The sequence below is a fragment of the Coenobita brevimanus genome, chromosome 31 (genome assembly GCF_032717465.1).
Source record: "Coenobita brevimanus isolate Jiangsu-jjx chromosome 31, ASM3271746v2, whole genome shotgun sequence".
Lineage (NCBI taxonomy): Eukaryota > Metazoa > Arthropoda > Malacostraca > Decapoda > Coenobitidae > Coenobita > Coenobita brevimanus.
Window position 1 is genome coordinate 14,809,114 of NC_136984.1, and position 26,989 is coordinate 14,836,102.

At 42.9% G+C, this 26,989-nt stretch overlaps 1 protein-coding gene across 1 annotated transcript in view; it reads right to left on the minus strand.

Annotated features, from left to right (window-relative positions):
* The window catches only part of LOC145395418 (DNA polymerase delta catalytic subunit-like), a 134,054-nt gene that overhangs the window by 81,352 nt on the left and 25,713 nt on the right, over window positions 1-26,989 (minus strand). Inside the window, exons 8-9 of the mRNA XM_080269023.1 lie at window positions 10,455-10,600; window positions 9,356-9,455 (exon numbers count right to left, since the gene is read on the minus strand). Coding sequence (XP_080125149.1) covers window positions 9,356-9,455; window positions 10,455-10,600 — 246 coding nt within the window. The remainder of the gene's footprint in view (window positions 1-9,355; window positions 9,456-10,454; window positions 10,601-26,989) is intronic.

Genomic DNA, 26,989 nt, shown 5'->3' on the forward strand with positions numbered 1-26,989 from the left:
AACAAACGCACTATAGTTAAATTGATTATAGAATATTGTATAACATATTGTAAAATGTGTATGTATAACAGACATACGCATATAATTGTGCATTTGTAATACTGCTAGGTGACACACACCGCAACTCAGCCAGGAGACAGGGCGTGTGTGCTGGGCATTCCCCAGGCCCTGTCTTCCCCCTTACCTTTACTCAAGACAACCACCAGCAACCGGGCTACAGCAAGGCCCGGTCTCCTCGAATTGAGGAGAGAATCAACAACAACAACAACAACTACTGCTAGGTCATTACATTACATATGAGTTATCCCTTTTGTAATGTCTAATATTTCACCTAACTTGTGTGATGATTCTGGTAATACAGATTTGTAGTAACATTGTATGAATTGTTACACAACAATTGTATTGTACATAATTGTATTGTTATTGTTACATATCGTATTTAGTTACATAACTGTAGCAAGTGTAACATAATTCTAGTAATACTGCAGTAATGTTGGAGTAACATTGTAGTAATACATAATTGTAACATTGTATGAATTGTTACATAATTGTATTGTTACATAATAATTGTATTGTACATAATTGTATTGTAATTGTTACGTATCGTTTGTAGTTACCTAATTGTAATAACATAATGCAATTGTTTGTCTTTACATAACTGTAGTAATTGCAGTAATACTGTAGTAACTGCAGTAATACTGCAGTAATATTGTAGTAACATTGTAGTAATACATAATTGTAACATTGTATGCATTGTTAAATAATTGTATTGTTACATAATAATTGTATTGTACATAATTGTTACATATCGTTTGTAGTTACATAATTGTAACAACCGTAACATAATGCAATCGTTTGTCGTTACATAACTGTAGTAATTGCAGTAATATTATAATAACTCCAGTAATATTGTAGTAATGGCCTACATAATTGTAACATTGTATGAATTGTTACATAATTGTATTGTTACATAATAATTGTATTGTACATAATTGTATTGTAATTGTTACATATCGTTTGTAGCTGCATAACTGAAGCAAGTGTAACATAATGCAATCGTTTGTCATTACATAATTGTAGTAATTCCAGCAATATCGTAGTAACTGCAGTCCTGATATCGATCCGGTCATGCTGCGGTCGATGATAGTGATGATGTGCCTTGCCACTGGCTCGTGGAGAACAACAATTTGTTTTTTGTTTCACTTATAGAAGGAATTTATGTGGTATTTTGGCATTTGTAGTAACAATTACACCTATTTTCATTTATTCATGTGATCTTACTGGTTTTTTTTTTTATATGTGTTGATTTTCTTTAGTATGTTTTTCTTCGTTTCTCTACTCTTTTTCGGTGATGTCCAAGGTTGCATAATTGCTTGTTAATTCCCTTGGGACCCTTTTTTAAGGCTTAGTTTATATTGCACAGATATTATTGAAAATGATATTATATAGCCCCATATTTTGTTACTTCATATAAAAATATATATATATATACACTATATACAGTATTAACTATATACACTGACTTGTTGTTCACTTGTACCTATCGTGGGCAATATATGTGTCAGCGCTGTGTGGAAATCTTTGTCTTCACGATTGTGTGCAAGATGTTGTTCATTCTTGCTTACATCATTTGTGTTGGCCATTTTTTTTTCTTTCTGGTTTTCCTTGTACCTTGATTTGTCTGTTTCCACTAGGTAGCTTTAATTAATAAATGTTTCATACAGTTCTTTTAATTGCTCACAGAGCAACTGTGATAGTATATTTTCTTTACTACTTTTCTAGATGCAATAATGTATAGCTGTATGTATGAAACATGTATTTTATGTAGGTATAAATGGTATTACTTGTTGGTAGTAAATAAAGGCTAAAGTAAATGAATGAATATATACAGTGTGGAATATTTATTGTTGGTGCAAGTATTCAGTGATTGATTTATGCGGATTACTGAAGTAAGTATGTGTATGTAAGTTGTAACTATACAGTACGTTTTATATGTTTGTGCAGAAGTTTTTTGTCTACCACTGTGTATTCCATAAATGAAGTAACTATGTAACTCACTAGTTTTTACCGTGGTGGGAATGGTGTGAGTGATGGTGAGTGGTGGTGTCACACACGAGTTGATTGACGTGGCGTCGTCTCAGCAGGCACGCATGGTGACGTCGACTTCCCACATTGGTAGCTGTGGTGAGTAAATGAGTAGCGACGAGTAACTTGAGTGAAGATGAGTAAGTTGAGCTGTGAATATGGGGTTGGTATTTGCTGTCGTCGTTATGACCTCGCACTCCTTGCGTCAGCGTGGTGATGTTGGTGGAGGTAGGGGGCGGATGGAGAGAAGGGTGGTGGTCTGGTCGTTGTTGCTGTGTTCTTGCTTTCGTTTGCTTGTTTTGTTTTTCTTTCTCAATTTATTCTCGGTCCTTTTTTCTTATGATTTACTCGTTGTGGGATGAAGACTGCCGCTACTTGTAGGTGCGTGTAGAAGATTATGGAGATGCCTTGTAGACTTGTTAGTTGAAGTTAATCGTAGATGGTTGTAGTTCGTTGATTCGTCATAGAAATTGGAAGATTATTTGTACCAATATTTAGTTAAACTACTGGCAAGGTGTCGTGTGACCTCTTCACCTCTACATCAGCATGATGATCGGGGAGACGGAGGGGGGGTTGGAGAGAATACTGTCAGGAGCTGGTTGTGAGTTGTTGGTTGTAAGAGGTATTGTTTGTTTTCTATCTTGATAATGTAGACTCAACTGTACACTCATAGACTCGTAGGCTTGTAGACTCGTAGGCTCGTAGGTTTGTAGACTCGTAGACTCGGTGGCTTGTAGCTTGTATTTTGTAGGAATTCACTGTAGAACTGAAGCTAATCTTGCTTAGAGTCTCACCTGCTATTGTAGAAATTCACTGTAGATTCGTAGACGAGGTTCGTACTTTCACTGCCACCATAACTTGTAGAATCTTCGTAGCCTCTTGTAGTGGGTTTTGTTTTTTATTCTTCTTGCTGTTGCTTGAAGTTGCGTATACTTACGGATTGCTAAGTGGAATGTAAGCGGTGCAAATGATGATGTGAAAGAGAGAGATTGTCCAGGTGCTTGAGGGTGCAAAAGTGGATGTATGTGGAGTATCTATCTATCTATCTATAGCCCGACGCCCTAATCCCGCAAAGGGTGGCCACAGACAAAACGCCTCCAAGTCGCTCTGTCACCCATCATTTGACTACCCTCCCCCCAACTCACCCCCCCTCCCTCATATGCCTCTCAACTCCATCCCTCCACTTCATCCTCGGTCTACCCCTCCCTCTCCCTCCCTCCACCTCACCTACATACACCCTCTTAGTTAGTCTTTCATTCTCCATTCTCTCCACATGTCCAAACCACCTCAGTGTATTTCTCCTAATCTTCTCAACCACATCCACATCTACCCCACAACGTTCCTTCACTTCTTCATTCGTCAACCTGTCCCTCCACGTCATTCCACATGCTCCTCTCAAGTAACTCATCTCCATTGCTCTCACTCTTGACTTGTTCCCCTCTTGCAAGGTCCACGCCTCGCTTCCATACGTCAGGGTAGGGATCACAATACTATCATGCAGTGACTTCTTAACTTCCATACTCAACTCCCTATTTCTCATCACTGCTTTCAGTGTACCAACAACCTTCCTTCCCTCCTGTACCCTTTCACGCACTTCATTCCCCAAAGTCCCATCCTTACTCATCACACTACCCAAGTACTTGAATGCACTCACATTCTCCATATCCTCACCATCCAACCTCACTGCACACTCTGTGACTTCATTCCTCTCAAACACCATAACTTTACTTTTGTTTACATTAACTTTCAGATTCCTCCTCCCACACACTGTCCCAAATTCATTCACCAAACCTTGCAACTCCCATTCATCTTCACTCAACAAATACTGTATCATCAGCAAACAGCAACACCGGAAGCTTCCAAATCTCACCCTCATTCATTAGGGCCAGCCCCACATCCACTGCCCTGCCTTGCACCTCCTTTACAACCCCATCCATGTATATATTAAACATCCATGGAGACATCACACAACCCTGTTTCAGTCCCACACTGAGATCAGAGAACTCACTCAGCTCACCATCCACTCGCATCGTAGCCTTAGCTCCCTCGTACATACTCTTCACGCACTCAACAATTTCCCTTCCACTCCATATATTCTTAATACCTTCCACATACCTTGCCTATCTATTCTGTCATAAGCTTTCTCCAAGTCCATGAAGGCAGCATACACTTTCCTTCCCTTCTCTAGATACTTCTCCACTAAACATCTTAGAACAAATATCTGATCTACACACCCTTTTCCCTTCCTAAATCTCCCTTGTTCTTCTCCAACTAGCTCCTCTGTCATATGCCTAACCCTATCAATGAGTATTCTACCATATATTTTACCAGTCACACTAAGAAGGCAAATACCCCTATGGTTACCACATACTTCTCTCTCCCTTTTTCCTTTATATAAAGGAACAATTATTCCTGATTTCCAGTCCTCTGGAACCCTTCCCTCTTCCCAAGCCAATCTACACAACTTCCATATCCACTCCACAACAATCTCACCCCCATACCTAAGCATTTCACCACACACTCCATCAATTCCTGGGGCCTTTCCCAACTTAATCTTCTTCATCGCTTCCACTACTTCCGCCCTACTGATCTCTTCCTCCCTCCTCTCATCTCGTCTTCTCACAGCCATTCCCCAACCACTTATACTCACACTGCTCTCACTCTCTACATTCAACAAATCCTCAAAGTGCCCTTTCCATCTCCTCAATTTGTCTCTCTTCTCCACCAACAATCTATTATTCCTATCTTTCACTCCCCTACTATTTCCCCTTTCACACTGCCTCACTTTCTTTACCTCCTTCCAAAACAATTTCTTACTCTCTCTCCATTTCACACTCAGATTCCTCCTAAATTCTTCATCCACTTTCTTCTTACTCTCCTTCACCAGTCTCTTAACCTCCCTTCTCCTGCTCACACATACCTCTCTCTTCTCTCTCTCATCTTCTCCCCTACCTCTACTCGCCAACCATTCACTATATGCCTTCTTCTTTTGTTCCACAGCTCGTTTCACCTCATCATGCAACCATGCTGTCCCTTGCACACCCTTGCATCTCCTCCTCACTCCACAAACCGCCTCACATGCTGTGCCTATCTCTTCCGTGAATATCTTACATACGTCTTCCACCCCTTCCATCTGCTCTAGCTCATACCTTCCCAATCTTTCTTCCACTATGCTCTTATACTCTGCCATTTTCTCACTATCTTGCAATTTCTTCACTCTTCTCACAGGAGCTGCTTCCTCCTGTCTTCCCCTTCGTCTCCTCAACCACTTTCTTTGCATCTCCACCTTGGCCATCACTAAGTGATGGTCCGAGACTCCATTCCCCCACCTTCTCCACACTCTTGCATCCAACACTTGTCTTCTCATTCGCTCATCCACACACACGTAGTCTATCAGTGCCTTTCGTTCAACAAGTTCACCATCCATCCTCCTCATTACTCTCCATGTATACCGGTGGATCATCTTATGACGAAAGTAAGTGTTGGGTATTGCCAACCCCTTACAAGCACGGATGTCCACCAAAGCACTACCATTCCCATCTACTTCAGCTGGCACACCAAACTGACCAACCACTCCATCCACTCGTACATTCCCAACTTTGCCATTTATGTCTCCATTCAACAGCACTCTCTCGCTCCTCTCAAACTTGTCCATACGTGCTTCTACTCTCGCCCAAAACTCATCTTTCACTCTTGCCACTCGATCCTCTGTTGGGGCATACACACATACAATCGCCCATGCTTGTATACCTACTTTCATCCTCACCCATACAATCCTTGCGCCCACTGTTCCATACTCTCTAATATTCTCCTTCTACTTCTTGCTTATCATCAGACATACTCCCTCTCTTGCCCTCTCATTCTCATTGGCTCCCGCACATATACCTACACCATATTCCCATTCTCTCACCCTTTCACCTTCCCATTTAGTTTCAGTCAATCCACATATAACCACTTTTGCATCCTCAAGCACCTGAACAATCTCTCTCTTTCACTTCATCATTCACTCCTCTCACATTCCATGTTCCCACCCTAAGAATGTCCTTTGCCCGTTCCTTAGTCGTCAACGTATGGTCCGTCCAGGTCCGAGGCACTTTTTTCGCTTTTTTAGTTAGTTCTTTTACGGGGTGGGGCACTAACCCACCAACAACCCTTTTAGTCGCCTCGTACGACAAGCAGGGATACTGTGGGAGTATTCTTGAAACCCCCTTACCCCCAAGAGTAACTGAAACTAAATGGCGGCATGAGATTGTGAGAGAATGGGAGTATGGATGGGGTATATGTGCAGGAGTAGGTGAGAATGAGAGGACAAAAGAAGGAGTGTGTATTGTTGTGAGTAAAAGATGGAAGAAGAACATAAATGAGTATGGATCAATTGGCTCGGATTGTGTGGGTAAGATTGAAAGTTGGAATACAAATGTGGGCGATTGTGTACATGTATGCGCCAACGCAAGATCGTGCAAGCAGAGTGGGAGAAGAGTTCTGAACAAATGTGGAAGTGTACATGGAAAAGTTTGGAAGGAATGAGAGAGTGTTTTTGATTGTGATATGAATGGTAAAGTAGGGAATATGAAGGTGGATGAAATAGTTGGTGAGTGGGGTGTGCCTGCTGAGATATATGAGAATGGCAGTGCATTAGTGGACAGTGTGCTGGGAGGGGGTTGGTGATAGCCAATACCCTCTTTAGGCACAAAATGATCCACAGGTATACATGGCGAGTGATGAGAAGGGTGGGTGGTGAACTGAATGAAAGGAAGGCAATGACTGATTATGTGTGTGTGTGGATGAAAGGATGCAAAGATGTATAATGGATGCAAGAGCTTATAGAGGTTGTGAGAGTGGACTTTCTGATCACTACTTGGTGGTGGCCAGAATCAAGACCCATGTAAGTTGGAGAAATAGAAGAAGGGAAGGATGGGAAGAAGGAGTGGTTGCAAGGAGAGTGGAAAGGTTACAAGAGGATGAGAAAAAAGGCAGAATATAAGAGAGAAGTGGAGGAACGATTGGGCAAATATGAATTGGAGCAGATGAGGGACGTGGAAGGTGTGTGCAAGATATTCACAAAAGAAATATGTGCAGTATGTGATGTGGTGTGTGGGGTGAAGAGAAGATGGAAGGCGGTGCAAGGAACAGCATGGTGGAATGAAAGGGTGAGACAGGCTGTGGCAAAAAAGAAGAAAGCATACAATGAATGGATGAGAAATAGGGGTGTGGAAGAAGTTGAGAGGTGGAAGAGAGAGTTATATGTAGAAAGGAAGACAGAGGTGAAAAGATTAGTAAGAGAAAGATGAGAGTGGATGAGGAATTTGGAAGGCATTTGAGTGTAAAGTGGAGAGACTATAAGAAAATGTTCTGGAAAGAGGTGAAGAGAGTAAGACAGGGTGCAGTGACGTTAGTATGGGAGTGAAAAATAAAAATGGGAGATTACTAGTGGAGAAGGGAGAAAAAGTGAACAGATGGGGAGAACACTTTAAGGAATTGTTGAACATAGAGAATGGAAGCAATGTGAGTATAAGTGGCTGGGGAACGGCTGGGAGAAGGAGGGAGGTGAGAAGACAGGAAGAAATCAGTAGGATAGACGTTGTGGAAGCAATGAAGAAAGTCAAATTGGGGAAAGCCCCAGGAATTGATGGAGTGTGTGGTGAAATGCTGAAGCATGGGGGAGAGATTGTAGTAGAATGGATGTGGAAGACGTGTAGATTGGCCTGGGAGGAAGGTAGAGTCCCAGAGGATTGGAAGTCAGGTATAATTATTCCCTTGTACAAAGGAAAAGGGGAAAATGAGGTTTGTGGTAATCACAGGGGCATTTGTTTTCTTAGTGTAATAGGAAAAGTGTGTGGTAGGATACTTATTGACAGAGTTAGGGAAATAACAGAGGAATTAGTTGGAGAAGAACAGGGAGGCTTTAGGAAGGGAAGAGGTTGTGTAGATCAGATATTCATTCTTAGATCTTTAGTGGAAAATCTAGAGAAGGGAAAGACGTTACATGCGGCCTTCATGGATTTGGAGAAAGCATATGACAGGGTGGATAGGCAAGGATTGTGGAAAGTATTAAGAATATATGGAGTAGATGGGAAGTTGTTGAAAGCTGTGAAGAGTATGTATGATGATACTAAGGCTGCAGTGCGTGTGGATGATGAACTGACTGAATTATTCTCTTTGAAGGTTGGGTTGAAACAGGGATGTGTCATGTCTCAATGGCTGTTCAATCTGTACATGGATGGGGTAATAAAAGAGATACAAGGTAGGGTAGTGGATGTTGGAGTGGCCCTAATGAGAGAGGGTACAGTTTGGAAACTCCCTGTACTGTTGGTTGCAGATGATACTGTGTTGTTAAGTGAAGATGAAGAGGAGCTGCAAGGCTTGGTGTATGAGTTTGGGACTGTGTAAGAAACGGAATTTAAAGGTGAATGTAGGGAAGAGTAAAGTGATGGTCTTTGAGAGAGGTGAAATCAGTGAATGTACAGTGAGGTTGGATGGTGAGGAAATGGAAAATGTGAGTACGTTTAAGTACTTGGGGAGTGTGATGAGTAAGGATGGAAGTTTGGAGGGTGAAGTGCTTGAAAGGGTTAACAAGGAAGAAAGGTTGTTGGTTCCTTGAAAGCAGTGATAAGGAACAGGGAAGTGAGCATGGAAGTGAAAAAGTTACTACATGATAGTATTGTGATACCAACTCTAGCTTATGGAAGTGAAGCTTGGACGTTGCTGGAAGGATAGAAGTCAAGAGTGAGAGCAGTGGAAATTAGTCATTTAAGAGGAGCCTGTGGAGTCACATGGAGAGACAGGCTGACAAGTGAGGATATAAAGGAGCGCTGTGGTGTGGATGTGGATGTGATAGGAAGCGTTAGGAGGAAGGTTTGGCCATGTGGAGAGGATGGAGGGTGAGAGACTGATGAGGAGAGTGTATGTGAGTGAGGTGGAGGGGGGGGAGAGGGAGGGGGAGGCCGAGGATGAGGTGGAGGGATGGTGTGGAGAGGTATATGAGAGAGGGGGGTGTGAGTTGGGAGCAGGGAGTGAAATGGCGGGGGACAGGGCGACGTGGAGGCGATTTGTTTGTGACCACCCCGTAAGGGATTAAGGCGTCTGGCAATAGACAGATAGATTAATAGGTTTGGCCATGTGGAGAGGATGGAGAGTGATTTGTTTCTGGTCACTACATACAGGATTAAGGCGTCTGGCAATAGACAGATGCGTAGTACCAAGTTCATCTAGACTACAGGAAAATTAAAATGCTACAGTTTTTTTTTATACAAGGTGAGGCATTACTAACCATAAGGAGGTCAAATTGGCAGCGACCTTCAATGTTGATGGATTTGTTCACCCGTCTACCCATCTGTCGACTCTGCAACACTAGGTCCTTCATGTCTGACCTGAGGAAGACAGCAAGATTAACTTTGTACATAAGTACTGCTGTTACTATCACTATTATTATTATACTTGAGAGATAACTTTGTCCATAAACACTGCTGTTAATGTCACTACTACTATTATACTTAAAGTGATAACTTTGTACATAAATACTGCTGTTAATGTCACTATTATTATTATACTGAAAGAGATAACTTTGTCCATAAATACTGCTATTAGTCACTATTATTATACTTGAGAGATAACTTTGTCCATAAATACTGCTGTTGCTAGCACTATTAGTATTATATGTGAGAGAGAGAGAGAGAGAGAGAGAGAGAGAGAGAGAGAGAGAGAGAGTAGAACGCATGGACAGATTATTAACTATGTACATGACTGCAACTGTTAATATAACTCTCATCATGATTACTGCCACAGTTATTTTTATTATACAAGTGTGTGTGTGTGTGTGTGTGTGTGTGTGTGTGTGTGTGTGTGTGTGTGTGTGTGTGTGAGAGAGAGAGAGAGAGAGAGAGAGAGAGAGAGAGACTAAACATCCATTAACAGCAAAGAACACACACAAATTTGTCAATGCCTCTAGATGTTGTTGATGCATCTGAACCAGAAGGTATGAATGCTGAGCACTTAGCATGGTCCATCATGTAAGGGAAGTTTATGAGAGAAGAGAAGAAAGGAGAAGGGAGGAGACAGGAGAGAAAAGGACAGGAGAGGAGAGGAGAGAAGTGGAGTGGTGTGGAGCGGGGTGGAATCGAGAGGAGAGGAGAGAAGAGACACGAGAAGAGAGAAGAGCCTGAGAAAGGGGAGGAAAGGAGGGGAGAAGAGAAGAGAGGAGAGGAGACAAGAGAAGAGAGGAGGAGAGGGAAGAAGAGGGGTGGAGTGGAAGGGAGAGGGAAGAAGAGGGGTGGAGGCTAAGGGAGAGGAGAGGAGAGGACAGGATAGGAGAAAAGAGCGATGAGAGGAAAGGCCAAAAAATCATGCATTCTAAAACTTTCCAATCCTACTTAATGCTCTTGATGCGTCCTAAGTATGCAAAGGTGTTGGACTTGAGGTGTTTGGCGCGGTCCAGCAAGTACGGGAAGTCGAAGATGTTGATGTTGTAGCCTGTGATGATGTCAGGGTCCACAGCACGCAGGAATTTCGCCCAGCTCTACAAATATAAACAATTTAGCAATACTGTATTATGTGGAAAGGATGGAGGATGACAACTGGAAGAGGAGGGTGAGCAAAGTCAATGTTGGGGGTACGGATAGGCAATCTGAAAAAGACTTGGGGTGAGATCACAGAGTATGACATCAGGGATTATACGGAGGCTGCCTGAGATGGAGCAGCATGGAGAGCCACCATCAGGTGACCAAGGCCGACGCATGCAAGTTGGAGCCTTTATAAATGAAAAAAAAACACACACACACACACACACACACACACACACACTTCCCGCTATAAAAAAATCAGCAGTAAGCCTATTATCTTTACCTGGAGGCGACCATCATCCACCCACTTGATGTAATGCTGCCCACTTCTTCCTTCACCTTTATTATTTTTTTTCTGTGTCTGCCCTCCTCTCTTCCCATTTCTCACCACCATCCACTCACTTGATGTAGTGCTGCCTACTTCTTCCTTCACCTTTGTCATTCTTTTTCTGTGTCTGCCTTCCTCATTTTCTATTTCTCCCATCTTTCCTCTCATTTTTTATAATTCTTCTTTCCTTTTCAGGCGGCTTCACATTGAGCGACAAGCCTAATGGTTTCCTGTAAGCCAGGAAACCATCTACATCGCTGGGAGGTAACCATATAACCAACCCATACGTGTTCTTACGTGTCAACAAATTGGTTGGCAGAGGGTTAGTGCCCCTCCCCCTAAAACAACTAAAAGACAAACGGCCACCCTTTACCCGAATACGGCGTCAGGCTAGAGAGAAAGAGAGAGAGAGAGAGAGACAGAGAGAGTTTTACCTGATTTCCCACAATTAAAAATCAGTTTCACATATAAATACTTCCTAAGACCCAGCCCAATCCTCTTATCTGTGTGAATGACCTATTTTTACTACACTCTAGAAAGTGGTGTCCTCCCAGTGGGCACAGTTCGTGAATTCCACATCTTTTAGTCATGGATATTTGGTGAAATCTCGTGTACACCAGTATTCACCAGATTTCTACATCTTTTCCACGTGGAAACTTAGCTGAGATCTCGTGTAAAACTGGATGAAGAATTCATGTGAATTCTCTCAGAATAGTATGAGATGTATATGTGGTGGTAGAATTCACATGAAATAGATTAGTTCCGATTCTGTATAGATCGAGCAGTGACATGAGTTTATGCCTTTTTTGGTGTATATGAAAGTAATTATGTAGCCTGCCTAATATATATATATATATATATATATATAAGGATATTCCCAACATTGTCGTTCATATTGCTCTTTGGGAATATCTTTGAGGGCCAGAAAAACATCATCTTTGGTGATTTGATCGTCATCCCCGAGCTAGGCAACTATTGCCATATAGCCCCACTAAGTTACAGGAGCGCGCTACCACTCCCGTCAACGGAATACCCATGAGAGGCTCGAACTCGCAACCTCGCGATTGCAAGTCGGACGCTCTACCTCTGAGCCACTGCACCCTCTTCATCTTTGGTAAGAGAGCAGACTAAATTAGTAAAAGATATTATAGAAGTTATAAAAGAATAGAAATGGAGGTGGGCAGGTCATGCTGCTGCTGCTGATGATGATATATATATCATCATCAGCCATTTGGTGTCCTGAACAAAGGCCTCCCCAAACCTTCTCCATGAATTTCATATTTGAGACAGACAGCCAGACAGACAGACTGAAGTGGTTGTGGATAATTCGTTACCTAAAATGATCATCTCCCTTAATTAAGCGATATAAATGATGGTACAGTAGATATTCATGATATTCAAAGTAATACTTTTTATTTGCTTATTAAACAATTTCTTTATTAATATTATTATTATTATTATTATTAGTAGTAGTAGTAGTAGTATTAACGAATGCGAAATAATACTAGATCATCAATCGACGTAAACAACACGCCATGTTCGTACAATCTAGCCATACTTTCTCGCTAGATATAGAGGAATTGACTTTGATCATGTATAAATATTTTTTTTTTTTACATCTAATGACATTCTATAAATGTTATAGTTATTTGAGCCATTTCAAATGATATTTTAATATCTGTGGCATTATCCTAGCTATTATGCCATTCCATCTTGCTACCTATAGCGAAGGTTGAGTCTTTTCAATGGTAACCTTGCACAAACTTTCATATCCCCCATTGACCATACGTACAAAGGCACCAGCTTTGAGGGAAGGTAAGATTTTTGAAGTACTCTATGAATTTTCAATATCAAAAGCTAATCATATATAAGCTTTAGGTATAAAGACTAGCATGTTGAAGAAATTTACCTTAAATAAACAATTCAACCACACAGGCTCGGTCTAAATAGCCTAACCTATCCGCATGATGTATAGGGCCTAGGCTAGCCTATAGGCTAGGCATTAATTGTCAGGTGCCTCTATAGTGCTAAATTAGGGAGTATTACATTTCGTTTAGCCACACCCTAGGGGAAATCCAGCCTTTCCAATGATATTTACTCCTCAACTTAGGGGGAGTTTCATATATGACATTTTTCTCGCAAATATGTCCATTTTAGGTGTTTTTGTTCGTCCAGTAACAACTCTCTGTATAGTCATGGTTTGGGGAGGGCGACGTTAGCCCGTCCCTGCCCTCAAATTTATGAGCTTTCACAGTTAATTTAGATTAGGTTGAGGATTAAATTTGGTTGGATTAAGTCTGATTTCGTAGGTTAGGTTAGATTAAAATGCACTTTGTTCGATTTTAATTCCTTTTTTTTATTTTGTATATGTCTTCAACCACAAACAGGGATTAGGCCAGGTTAGGTTAGGTAAGATGCTTTTGCAGTTAACCCGTCACGTCCCGAGCCTTTCCGCACCTATGACATCCCCCAGTCCCAAGCCTTTTTGGATTTTTTTTTTTTCTTCTAAAACTTCCGCTTAGGTCGAGAAACGATGGAAAATCATGAAGAAAGTGGTTCCTGCGGTCTATAAGTGGTCTGTAAAGGTGCGGTTTCCCCCCGCAGGTATCGTATTCTGTAATGGGCTGGATATGCGTTTACGTTTTCTATGGTAAGGAATAATGGGAGAAACAACACACAACACCTCTACATTTATTGAATTTGAACTAATAAACAATAACAGTAACAATATAATGGATTTCAGACACATATATAGGAAAAATAAGCATTGTACCATCGCGCGAGCATAGCGAGTTTGGTCTGAGTCGTAACATGCTATATGCTAAGTTTCTGGTATGAGTCAACCTATCATTTTTTCTACTTGTATACTTCTGTTTCAATGACAATTTACCAATTACAACTGTTTGTAAGTGTTTTCAGATGTTTTCATTCATTATGATGACATGCAGCATAAGTTTAGCGCACATCAGCTTAGTAAGTGCACTCGCTGTGACTCGTATTTCAACATACCAAATTGTTTTATCACTTTCCAATTATTTTCCCATTTACATAGAACCTTTCCTCCACCACTGTAAAGGTTTTCAATTATTTTCATTCATTACGAGGGCATTTAGCGATATGCTAGCGCCTATTCACGTAGCAACCACGATCTCAAACACTCGTGTTTCATCATCTACTTTATTTATTCACTCCAGTTATATTTTCCCACTTACATTACACACGTTTACACCCCTAGAATGCACTGTACATACTTACTGCCATTATTTATTCAAGTGAGCGTGAGAATATCGCCTGAAAATACCCTCGCAAGGAATGTTTCGTCATACATAATACTCACACACTTATATACTAATTCACTCACACACTTATATACTAATTATTCACTTTATCACTTGCTGACTTTTATTTTGACTAATACGTGCCTTATTCATTCGACTAAGCGTCAGGAAATCTTATCTTTATAGACACGCTATGAATATTTGACTTAGAATATACATCATCATATACAATAATTTGAACTTATATTATACCCGTAAGAATGTCACATAATAATAAATATATAATAACGGGCCGTATTTATTGCACTGAGCGACAGAATATCGCATCAAACAACCCTCTCTATGTAAGTTTCAACTGAGGGCAGATTTATATACTTACACCCAATGTTTTCACTTATGTTCTACCCGTAGGCACTTTATACTAATATTTGGAGATCCACATGACTGATATTTTCACAGAGCGTCTGTCTGTCACATTTACCTCATAATTTCAGCGTCCTTTCGCATTCACACCATGCTAAAATTGCAGCAACGTGTGATATTCACTAAAACATGGGTGAATACACAGACCCACGTCACACTGCACGCACTCATAGCGGGTGTCCTTCCTCTGTGTCGTGAGTCTCACCTGGGAATTACTGCACATGTGACACCTGCGCTGGGGTCTAGGTCTGTTGGGCTGGGGAGGGATAGCAGTGGGGAAATGGCGGCCGGATATTCTCTGGGGAGTCTGGGTAATAGGGGCAGTGCGGGGGCGCTGTTGGGGCCTTTCAACAGCATACTTAGCAAAGATTTCTCGAGTGAGCTCCCTCACAAACCCTTCAAATGTTTCCTGAACTCCTGTGGTCATGGCGTGAAGGTGGTGGCAATTCAGAGCAGTGATATCTAGTAAGTGAAATAACAGTTTCTTATACCACTTCATCGTGGTCCTGGCACACTCTACCGTCGATATCATGGAGTCAGACTGGTCCACGAGGCGCATGTTTATATTGTAATCCATTACACACTCAGGTTTCCAAACACGATGCCTGCTCTCGCTATGGTAATCAACAGAATCAGTACGGTGCATCAAGGGGCGGTGAACCGTGGACAAGAGGCTTACTTCTCTGTTGTGGTTCCACATTGTTGCAAGGATGTTGTTGGCTTTGAAGAAGACAACCTCATTCTTTGCAAGTTTCCGCCCTACCTGGACCATGTGATGCCGGTTCACCTTTATGGTTCCACAGACTCCCGTTTCATGTGTGTAAAGATAACGAGCGAGAAGAGGGCTAATGTACCAGTTGTCGAGGTAGAGAACGTGACCACGATGAAGGTAGTCTTGCATCATCGTCTTTAGCACTGCTCCCTAAAGTCCTATACTTCGATCTTCTATTATGTCTGTCTGTGCACCGGTGTACAAGACTATGTCTTGCACGTATCCAGTCCTACAGTCACACATAACAAAGATCTTGAACCCAAAACGGTGCCTTTTGCTGGGTATATACTGTCTGAATGAAATATTGCCTCTCCACAACACGAGACTCTCGTCTATGACGAGATCTCTATAGGGATAGAATGAGGATCGAAAGGTTTGCCTGAGGTGATCAAAGACCAACCGAATGCGCCTCATTTTGTCCGTGTTGTTTGCATTTGCAGGGTCATGAGCATCATAAAAATGGAGGCGACTTAGAATTTGTTGAAACCGATTACGGCTCATCACTTGACCAAATATGGGGGTAAACATAACAGGGTCCCTAGTCCAGTAAGCAGGAATTCTGTTCTTTTGTATAATACCCATCAAAAGGACAAGGGCAAAAAATAAGAATATTTCTGGAATGGAGACAGGGTAATCATAGATCATAGAATGCCTACTCCTTGTTCCCAGTCTTTCACTTTCTAGGCGCTGGGCGCTTGCAAACAGGTTTGTTTGAAAAACGATCTGATCTACGAATGCCTCACTGAAAAACAGGTGGAAAAAATCCAACCTGGTTGAATTACAGTGAATACCTGGTGTAATGCAGCCAGATCGCCCTTGCTCAGTGAAGGGGTGAATGAGAGGAGAAAAATCACTCCCATCCTCCCAATCCCACAACACAAATTCCTCGTCCCCATCACCGCCTTCGTCTGGGTGGGGAGGAGATCCTGGTTGGGGAGGTGGGGGAGAAGGAGTACAGAGGGCTTCCCCACTGTCACTCCTCTTCCCTCTGCCTTTACCCTTTCCCTTTCCCTTACCCTTACGGCCTTGAGGAACATTAGGGGGCTGTGGGGATGAAATTGTTGAATATTGGGGAGCAGAAGACGTGCTGGGGAGTGGTTCCTCCCCACCTTCCCCCTCCATTACCACACCACGTGCTCTCTTACGCAACCTTGCTCGACCACGTGTTAGGGGATATTGGGGAGCATAAGACGTGCTTTGGAGTGGTTCCTCCCCACCTTCCCCCTCCCTCACAACCCCACGTGATAATGAACGCACCCGCACTGGCCCACGTGATCCACTCTGCCGCCTCACACTACGTAGGGAGAGCAATGACTCACTCACGTCACTCTCACTTTCCCTAATCCCAGGACTTTCCATTTCACTCCCCACTCCCTCCACTTGACTTCCTAGCTCCCCAAACAGAATGCTAGGCCCATACCTGCTCATACGACGTGGTGTGCGCTCTGGGCCACGATGTGTAATCACCTCCCGTCCATACCACGTGGCAGCACGTCCCACGGCTCCGTCCTTGTCCTCGTCCTTGTCCTCGACCTCGAATTCTGCTTCCAAAGCACGCTGGGGATAGGGATATGATATACCACGTGCCTTCTTTGCCTCCTGCCCCTCTCTAGCAGCACGGTAAGTCACATACTACCGCTTCCTGGGTGACGGAACTTCCTCGTCACTGCTGGTGGTTTCTTCCTCCTCTGGCTGCACATAATCCTTGTCCATCTCCTCGTCATCCAGTGGGGAATCACTGTCGCCGGTAAAGGTGTCCAGGGCGACTTGAATCTCGCTCTCTGAGAGACCTCTCTTAGCCATGTCTGAGCAGGACCTTGGCTACCAGGTGAGTGGACGAGTGGCAGGCTAGCGCGGGTCGCGCGGGGTCGCCGAGTGTCCCCGCCTGGTGGCAGGTAGGGGAAGGTCAGGCGAGGGTACGTACCGCAAATCAAGCGCGAAATTTGAAAATTGTCGAAATTATGCACATTGCAATTGCACGACGTACTGGTACGTCGCCGGGACTGGCAAATGCAAATCGTTGCAACGTACCCATATGTCGTCGGGACGGGGCGGGTTAATGTAGGGTAGGTTGGGGGTTAAATTTTGTTGGATTAGGTCTGATTTGGTAGGTTAGGTTTGTTTAATTAACCCGATAGCTGCTACGTACATCATATGAAGAATAGCATGCGACTGCTATGTACATCATATGCTCAAGTTCTTTTTTTTTTTTTTAACACGCTACATTTTTCACCCAAATGTCCGCAAATAGCGTACCACAGCCAAACTAAGGTAAATAATGAACTCATATTTGGTTTCCTATTCTTTTCCATGGACTCTTTCATTTATAAGAACAAAAATGATTTTTGAGGGAAAAAAAAAATCCCATTTTTTTGTGCATGGGGGGATTGACCATGAAACCTAATGCCACAGTTAACGGGTTAAAAAGCACTTAATTCAATTGAATTTCCCTTTTTTTTATTTCCTATATGACTTTACCCACGCACAGGGATTACGCCAGGTTAGGTTAGGTTAAATTAGATTAGGTTAATACTAAAAGGTAAATAATTTGTTCGAGTTTACAGTTTTCAACTAGTATTTGACTTCAACCCCTTAATGAGAGTTAGGACAGGTTTGGGTAAGTATGTGATCATATGTGGTTGAAAGTATTGTCAATTTAAATGTTAATATGGGTAAATCCTCCCTCCAGAGAAAAAATTAAATTTGCATATATATATATATATATATATATATATATATATATATATATATATATATATATATATATATATATATATATATATATATATATATATATATATATGTATATATATTTAGTACCAGTTTAACCCCTACACCGAGGGCATGTTTACCAATGTTTTGCGTGTCCCGCAGGGTTATTCGGGCTCCAACAGACTCTCAAAAAATATTTGCCAAAAATCAGTTATTAGTCCTAGAATATTAAAATTACATATGCTTATGGCACATACCTTCAGCTTTCTCCTGGAATGTTTGTTGAGCCTTCTTCGGTTACCGTAGGACTTGTGGAGACCTCTGAAGTTGGGTAACGAAGTCTCCACTTTACACTTCCCGACAACCCGTAATATGATTACCACAGCCAGATATTAACACTATAAACACTACTCTATGATTTTCAAGTAGTTTGGGATCCATACTCCAAAAAAAAAAAATACTGTGAAAGCAATGGAACTTACGAGCGCGTCTGATCGTCGCACTTGCGCTAGTTCGCTCTTGGTACTCTGTCATTTATTATTCATAAAACCCCTCACACTTTATATTTCTATTACTATATCACACTTATATATATCTGGAGTCTTTCTCCATAAGTTTCCTTCAGTAGTATTAGTTTATTGTCACTGAAGTCATTCAATTTTTCATTCAGTAAAATACGTAGAGAGCCACGGATTCACTTTCACTGTTATAACATAAATTATTTGTACTCATATTCTTATATTACTAATTACTTACATTACTATTTACATTTTCTATTCTATTTTCAATATTTACCCTTCTATTTTACTTACACTATGTTATTCACTGTCACTTTCAGTAAGATAAAACTATAATACACTGTTCAATCATATGTACTGAACATCCATTGCTTTCACTTCCTATTTACACATTATTTACTTACACATTATTTACACATTATTCTCCTTTCACACTTGCACTGTTAGAACTGCTTCTGGCTGTGGTAATCAAAGAAGCAGGTAACACAGAGGAGAACCTGGCACTCAGCGCACTGCCAAGAGATGCGTTTGTGCCCAGGTGTGCGGCGGGTGGTATGTGCACACACCTGACACCTGCGAATCGCAGCCTTCCTTTTCCCTGTGGCAAGCATAAGCTCAAGTCTGTGCCGATCCATATACGCCCTCTGCTCAAGTCGGTCGGGAAGTGTTACTGGATGGCACCTTGGAGTTGCTGCTGTCACCCTACCATATCTTTCCAGCAACTGCTGGACACAAGTCCTGGTGAACAACCTCAGGGAGAAGGACTTGGGTGGCTTGACCTTCATCTTGTACAGGATGAAGGCGTTCAGCATCGTCATATCTATGAGATGCAGAAAAACTTTCCTGTACCACCTAGTATTCTTCCTGAAGCAGTCGATCTCACCAATCATCATGTCGGACTTGTCCACCAGCCGCATGTTGATATTGTAGTCCAACACAGCATCAGGTTTCATCACAGGTTCGCCTGTCCTACGGTCGACCTTCCCACTGTCTGTCATCTCCCCCTTATATACGGTGGTGAGCATGTGCACGACCCTTTTGTCATGCCACCGTATTGCCAGCATCTTCTCAGACTTGCGTAGGTGCACGTCTCCTCGCTGCGAGGTTCCTGTCTCTGTGAATTTGGGGAAGTGAGCACGATTACTTTTGACAGTGCCGCAGGAGCCAATGCCGTGCTCAGAAAGGTATTTGGCAAGTTTCGGTGCTGTATAGTAGTTGTCTGTATACAGCACATGATTCCCACCAAAATACTTTTCAAGGAGCGCTTTCACTACACAGCCTGAGAAGCCAAGGGGGTGTGTTTTATCCAGATCGACAGTGCTGGCTGAATAAATGACGAAGTCAAGGATGTACCCCGTCTTACAGTCGCACAGTACAAAGAACTTAATTCCAAAGCGATGGCGTTTGCTTGGAATGTACTGAACAAACCGAAGACGTCCTCTGAACAAAACCAAGGATTCGTCAATGACAACCTTCTGAAAGGGGTGGAAGAATGACATAAACTTATCCTTCATTCTGCTCAGAATCTCCCGGATCTTCCAGAGTGGGTCAGTTTGGGAAGGTACATCGTTGTCAGCAAAGTGCAGGTTTCCCATGATGTTCTGGAAGCGATCTCTGGCCATGTACTTATTGAAGGTGGGTGAGGGTAGTAAGGGGTCCATGGACCAGTATTCTTCCAACTCATGCTTCTTGGAGTGTGGCATGAGAAGCATGAGGGCAAAGAACACATACAGCTCCTGCACTCCCAGCATGGACCAATGTTGCATCTTGGCTGCACCTGTACCACTTGCAGCACGTTGTGATTCATACCTGTTGGTCTCATCACATATGTGCTGCATGACTTCGTCATCTAGGAAGGCCAAAAGGTAGTCCACACACTCAGCATTTTCGTCAATAGTGAAGGCAGGCTGAACTCCTGAGGAGCTCTCATCAAATACTAAATTTTCAGGCACAAAATCTGACCCTTCCGTCCATGCGAAGGCGTCCAGGATTCCCTGTCGTGGCTGTGTAGGGCGGGTGGTGGTGGTGGTTGGCTGTGAAGCAGATTTATCTCTTTCAAGGCCACTTGCATTGACCCTGGGTTGCCGTACAGCACTAGCAGCCCTTAACCTACTAACAACACTACTTTTCACAGTCCTGGATTTACCTCTTCCTCTACGGCCTGCCTTCACTGTAGATGCTGGTGGTGACTCTGACGACGAAGACTCTGGAGATAACTCAGTCGACGATGAGGAAGAAATGAGTGAAGTGGGGCTTGGAGAACGGGGAGGTGAATGCACTCGGGACTCATGGCGGGCTGGGTCATGCGGGGGCATTGTTCTGGGGCTAACACACTGCCTTTTCACTCCCTTCCCAAATTCCTTGCCTTGCTGCACTAACGGCTCCTTTCCCTTGGAGCTAGAGACTACTTCCGACACTGAAGCACTCGTACTAGCACTTTCTGGCATGATAACCTCACCCAGCTCATCACACGATTCACCCGAATCGTCAAAATCACTGTCCATCATCACCATGGACAATTCTGCAAGTTCACGTGCCACTGCAGAGTCACTAAGTCCTTTCCTGCTTCCCTCACTACTTTTCTTAGGGGTAGAGGTCACGGGGCCCTTTGCAATGGGCGCAGAAGCAGCAGGAATGGCGGGGCATGAGTGCGACATGGTTTCACTACAGCGGAGGACAAGGAACTAAATGCCGCGGCTTATCTGAGAAGGGAAGGGCTGACAATGACACTGAGGCTGACTGCTGCTAACTTACATGCTAATTTTTTATAGGTAGAAAATCTCGGCAATACATAAAGAAATAGGTAGTTCCAGGTGAATGTAAATGTCACTTAGGCTTCTCCCTTCCTTTCTGATATATATTTTTATTACAGACGTCGATTACAAGGCATAATTCAAAGGGGAAATTACCGTGGTAATGTAGCGAATGAATGCACGTGAGGTGTTGTCAGGTGATAATTAGCCAATTCCTGGCATATAACACTATCACTTACCTTATTTTTTTTTTGGTATATATTATTTTGTATAAGTATAGGGCATAGGGCTTATTTCAATGGATGAAATCTGAGGAAAAATCTGGGGGAAATTTGCGTAGCGCAGCGCGGCGTGGGAGGTGAGAGGACAGGGTAATGGAGGGCAGGTAGGGAGGGGAGTCACGAAGGGGGTAAAATCGCTAAAAGGTCAAGAATGGATGGGAGTACAGATGAGATTTGGAGTGCTGACTAGTGTTGGACATTGGCAGTACTGATAGATGATACAAGCCACCACATGAGAGCCCAGGATAATTCAAAATAACTCAGAATCACAAAAGTGACGCCCCGCGGTATGATCCATTGTGGCCGAGCGTCATGAAAGTGACGCCCTGCGGTTAAGGGGTTAAGGATATTATATTCGAATTTGACTTCACCCAATTACAAGCTTTAGGATTTGTTTGTGGTGGAAATTGTTCCCTAAATCATGCAAAAAATGGTTACTTCATACCAATACTGAAAAAATAAATAAATAAAATACAGCGGGCTTGCACAGTACAAGTGGATGGGCAGTCCTTGTCTTCGAGCACTTTGAAATTGCGCACTGTGAATACATAATCTTATGAGAAAAATTACATATGGGAGGTATCCCCTCAAACTTTGACATTTTTTGACCCTTAGAGACATAGTAAAGGGAAAATTTTCAGACATATACTGGAGATATAGCTACAATAACAAAAATATGATCAGTCACCTTAACAACAGTAGACAACATGCCTGATGGATGTAAATAACAAGGGTTCCAAGGCACGGCAGCACATTTAGAGTGCCCCCGCTGCACCCTCCCCCCACACAGCGCATGTTTAACAGTTGCCAGTGTTGTATTATTCCAGGCTTTGATGAAGAAATTTATGGCCTTTTGAATGTTATATTTCTTCCAGAATGCAGCAAGTCATTATGGTGGGGGTTGCAGGTATGCCAGGTGAAGCAGGTGGGACTGTGGAGGTGGAGGCAGCTGGTGAGTCGGGGGGGGGGGGCAGTGGAGGTGGAGGGGATGGTGGTGGGTGAGTCAGGGGAGGATCTTCCATCTCCTTGCTACTGCTCACATTTTTGGCAATTTCCTTCATCTCTTCTTGTTTGTCTGCTTCATTCCTTATCTTGTTATGGACGTATTTGCTGTATAACAACTTGGCATTCGCGAAATGACTGTCATTCATCGAGTTCAAACATTATTAAAGACTAAGTCTACTAATACCAAGTTGGTTCACTTTCCATCAGGGCGCAGGGAGGTGTGGCTTGTGTGTGACGTCAGTTGGCTTAAGTAACAGAAAATGTATAAAACCGCAGACTCAGATTTAACATTTATAACACTTCACCGAACCGAAAAATATGTCATGGTCTGAGTAGTGGAGCAAACATCCATCCTCCATCATAGTCAGGGATGGGAGTCGCTTAGTCAGGGAAAATAGTGGTTTTGGGCCACTCCTTGCCTCTACCTCGCGGATTGTGGGCTAAACTCGCGCAGTGAAGGTTTTTTGGTTATTATTTTGGTCACTCGCATACTATGCGATTTGTGTACTGTGAACTCGCATACTGTGTGAGCCCACGGTACTATGAACTAAACAAAAAAAATTCCCTAATTTACTGTACTTATTGTTGTCTTGAAACTAATATCTATGTTTTATTCTTTCAGATAATCTAGCACTGTAATTCTCCTACATGTATAGAACCGCATAGAACCGCACATACCATGCAGCCAGCACTGTCCTTAAGGGGATAGTGGACAGCTTCTCCATTTGTCACACAGAACCTACACTATATATTATTATTCTTGGTGGTAGCATCTAAGTAGGGTTTTGTTTTTCACAGTGCTCCCAGGGTTTCTGATTAATTGTTTGTAGTCTTTATATTTTCTTTTGTACTCTAAGAGGAGCAATGGATCTGGCTACTGAAATGAACACGCTGCTGAATGTGCTGATGGTTGTTAGTTGTCTACTATCCTTACTGTCTTATCTGATCCCCTGTTAACCTTTAGTATCCCCTATGGCATTTTATGTTTTCCCTAATGAGTTGCCTCAATTATTTTCTCTGATTAATTACTTTCTTTTTTATCACATTGAGCTCTTCTGCAGAAGGTGGAATCCAAAGCTTTTCACCTCATCAACTCTTTAAGATAGCAATGTGAATGATTTTGCTGTAATACACAATATATAAATTAAACAACTACTCTGTGTATTAATTTAAAACATACCTATATTCATTAGTGTCCAATCTTGCGCAGACTATTGATGTATTGCACCTTATAGTCACAACAAGTTTCATGGGTTCCGTTCACCATTAACTATACCTTAACTCTACTGATGTAGTTACAGTATTGTATGCAGTATATGAATCTTGCAGGACATTTATATAGTTTGCACATTATTGAAAATTAACCCGATAATGATTATGATGCATCTTGACTGTTTATTTTATCTATTATTATTGATGAGATGCAGTTTGGGTTTATGCCAGGTAGGGGGACCACTGATGCCATATTCTTTGTTCGACAGCTTTAGGAAAAATATATTGGTAGGAGAAGGGATCTTTATTTTGTTTTTGTTGATTTGGAAAAGGCCTTTGACAGAGTCCCTAGAGAGGTGGTGAAGTGGGCAATGAGAAAGCTTGGCTTGGAGGAGTGGCTGGTTAGGGTGGTTATGGCCATGTATGTGGGTGCTCACACCCAGGTGAGAGTGAATGGAGATTTGGGTGATGAGTTTTCCGTGAATGTTGGTGTGCATCAGGGGTCAGTCTTGAGTCCCATGTTATTTATCATGGTACCTGAAGCCCTTTCACGTGACTTTAGAAACGGACTCCCGTGGGAGTTGTTGTATGCTGATGATTTGGTGTTGATTGCAGAGAATGAAAGGGAGGTGGAGGAAAGGTTTAGGAAGTGGAGAGATGGTATGGGGCAAAAGGGTTTGAGGGTAGATGCAGATAAAACAAAAGTGATGATATCTAGGGTTGGTGGCGGTACTGTCAAAGACGAGGGAGAGTGGCCATGTGCAGTTTGCCACAAGGGCGTGGGAAGTAATTCCATCTTGTGCGGTGTGTGTGATAAATGGGTGCATAAGAGATGTAGTGGTATCAGAGGTAGACTGCGAGATAATGCTGATTTTATGTGTACGGCGTGCCGGGGTGAGCAGGTGGAGATTGTCAGACGTGAAAGGATTGAACTTGCTGGTGAATCTCTTGAGTGTGTGGAAGAGTTTTGTTATTTGGGAAACATGTTGTGTGCTGGAGGTGGGGCTGGAGCTAGCTCTGTGGCTAGGGTGAGAAGTGGTTGGAAGAAGTTCAGGGAGCTCTTGCCTCTCCTGACATTGAGAGGGCTCTCCCTACGTGCTAAGGGGTCTTTGTATGCAGGATTTGTTAGGAGTGTAATGCTGTATGGCAGTGAGACCTGGGCAGTGAAGGAGGAAGATATTCGCCGGCTCAGACGTACAGAAACGACAATGATTAGGTGGATGTGCAGTGCGTCCCTGCGTCCAAGGCCTGGAGGGGCTGGGTTTACAATGGAAGAGTTGAGAGGTAGGATGGGACTGGGATGTATTGGTGTTGTGATGAGGAGAGGTAGATTGAGGTGGTTTGGACATGTGGAGAGGATGGGGGATGATAATTGGGTGAAGAAGGTGAGAAGTGTTAATATTGGGGGTGGGGTTATGAGGGGTAGACTGAGAAAGACATGGGACGAGGTCATTAAGTGTGACCTTAGGGTTAAGGGACTGAACAGGGAGGCTGCAATGGATCGTGCAGCGTGGAGAGCCGCCATTAGGTGACCAAGGCCGACACATGCAAGCATGTTGGAACCTTTAAAAACGAAAACGAATTATTAGACAAGTTTATACGACTTAAATTAGGAAGGCTCTCTAGAAATCAAATGGATAAAAATAATTTACATTCAATTCCTAGATCCCACAAGTTCTTCCCAAGCTGAACTGATTATAGTCTGTATGAGTTAATCGACTTATAAGCTAACAATGCTTTGATGATTGATGAATTTGACAATTTATACTGGCTAAATTATTACTTTTATCCAGCATAGCAAGAACTTGTTGGAGTTAGGGAGTGAATGAATATTTTTCTAATCCATTTGGCTTCTAGAGAGCCTTTCTAATTTGCATGCATGTGATTTATTCCACCAGATATTATTGTGTATTACTCGAGAATTTCAACACGTCTATTACACGTGTTTAAATTCTCGTGAAACGAACTATCAAAAAAGATCAGATATCCACATTTTTTAGACATCTCCAGTCCACATCTTTTCCACGTGAAAAATGTGACATTTGCCCACTGGGCTGTGGCCCTTCATATCATCACATAACACAGCCTGCATCACATGAACTGTTACTGGTTATTCATGCTTTCCTGTCTTCCTCATATCAAGCATTTCATTCCACCTATCCCCTCTCACCTCAAGCATAACCTCCCTCCCTGCTCAAGTATGACCTTTCCACATAAGGTGACTCCCCCTCCCACCTCAAGCATGATCCCCTCATCTCAAAGCATGACCCCTTTCCCTCCAGCATGATCCCCTTACTTCAACGACCTTCCCATCTTAAGCAAGACCTTCCTATCTCAAGCACGACCTTCCCATCTCAAGCATAACCTCCCACCCTCCCTTTCTCAAGCAAGACCTTCCCATCTCATGTATAACCTCCCACCCTCCCTTCCTCAAGCATGATATCCCTATCTCGAGCATGACCTTCCCATCTCAAGCAAGACCTTCCCATCTCAAGTATAATCTCCCACCCTCCCTTTCTCAAGCACGACCTTCCCATCTCAAGTATAACCTCCCACCCTCTCTCCCTCAAGCATGACCCTCTTACTTCCAGCATGACCTTTCAACCTCCCTCCCTAAAGCATGAACTCCCAACCTCAAGCATAACCTTCCACCCTCCCTTCGTCAAGCATAACCTTCCACCCTCCCTTCCTCAAGCATAACCTCCCACCCTCCCTTCCTCAAGCATAACCTCCCACCCCCCCTTCCTCAAGCATAACCTTCCACCCTCCCTTCCTCAAGCATAACCTTCCACCCTCCCTTCCTCAAGCATAACCTCCCACCCTCCCCTCCTCAAGCATAACCTTCCCACCCTCCCTTCCTCAAGCATAACCTCCCACCCCCCCTTCCTCAAGCATAACCTCCCACCCCCCCTTCCTCAAGCATAACCTTCCACCCTCCCTTCCTCAAGCATAACCTCCCACCCTCCCCTCCTCAAGCATAACCTTCCCACCCTCCCTTCCTCAAGCATAACCTCCCACCCTCCCTTCCTCAAGCATAACCTTCCCACCTCAAGCATGACCTTCC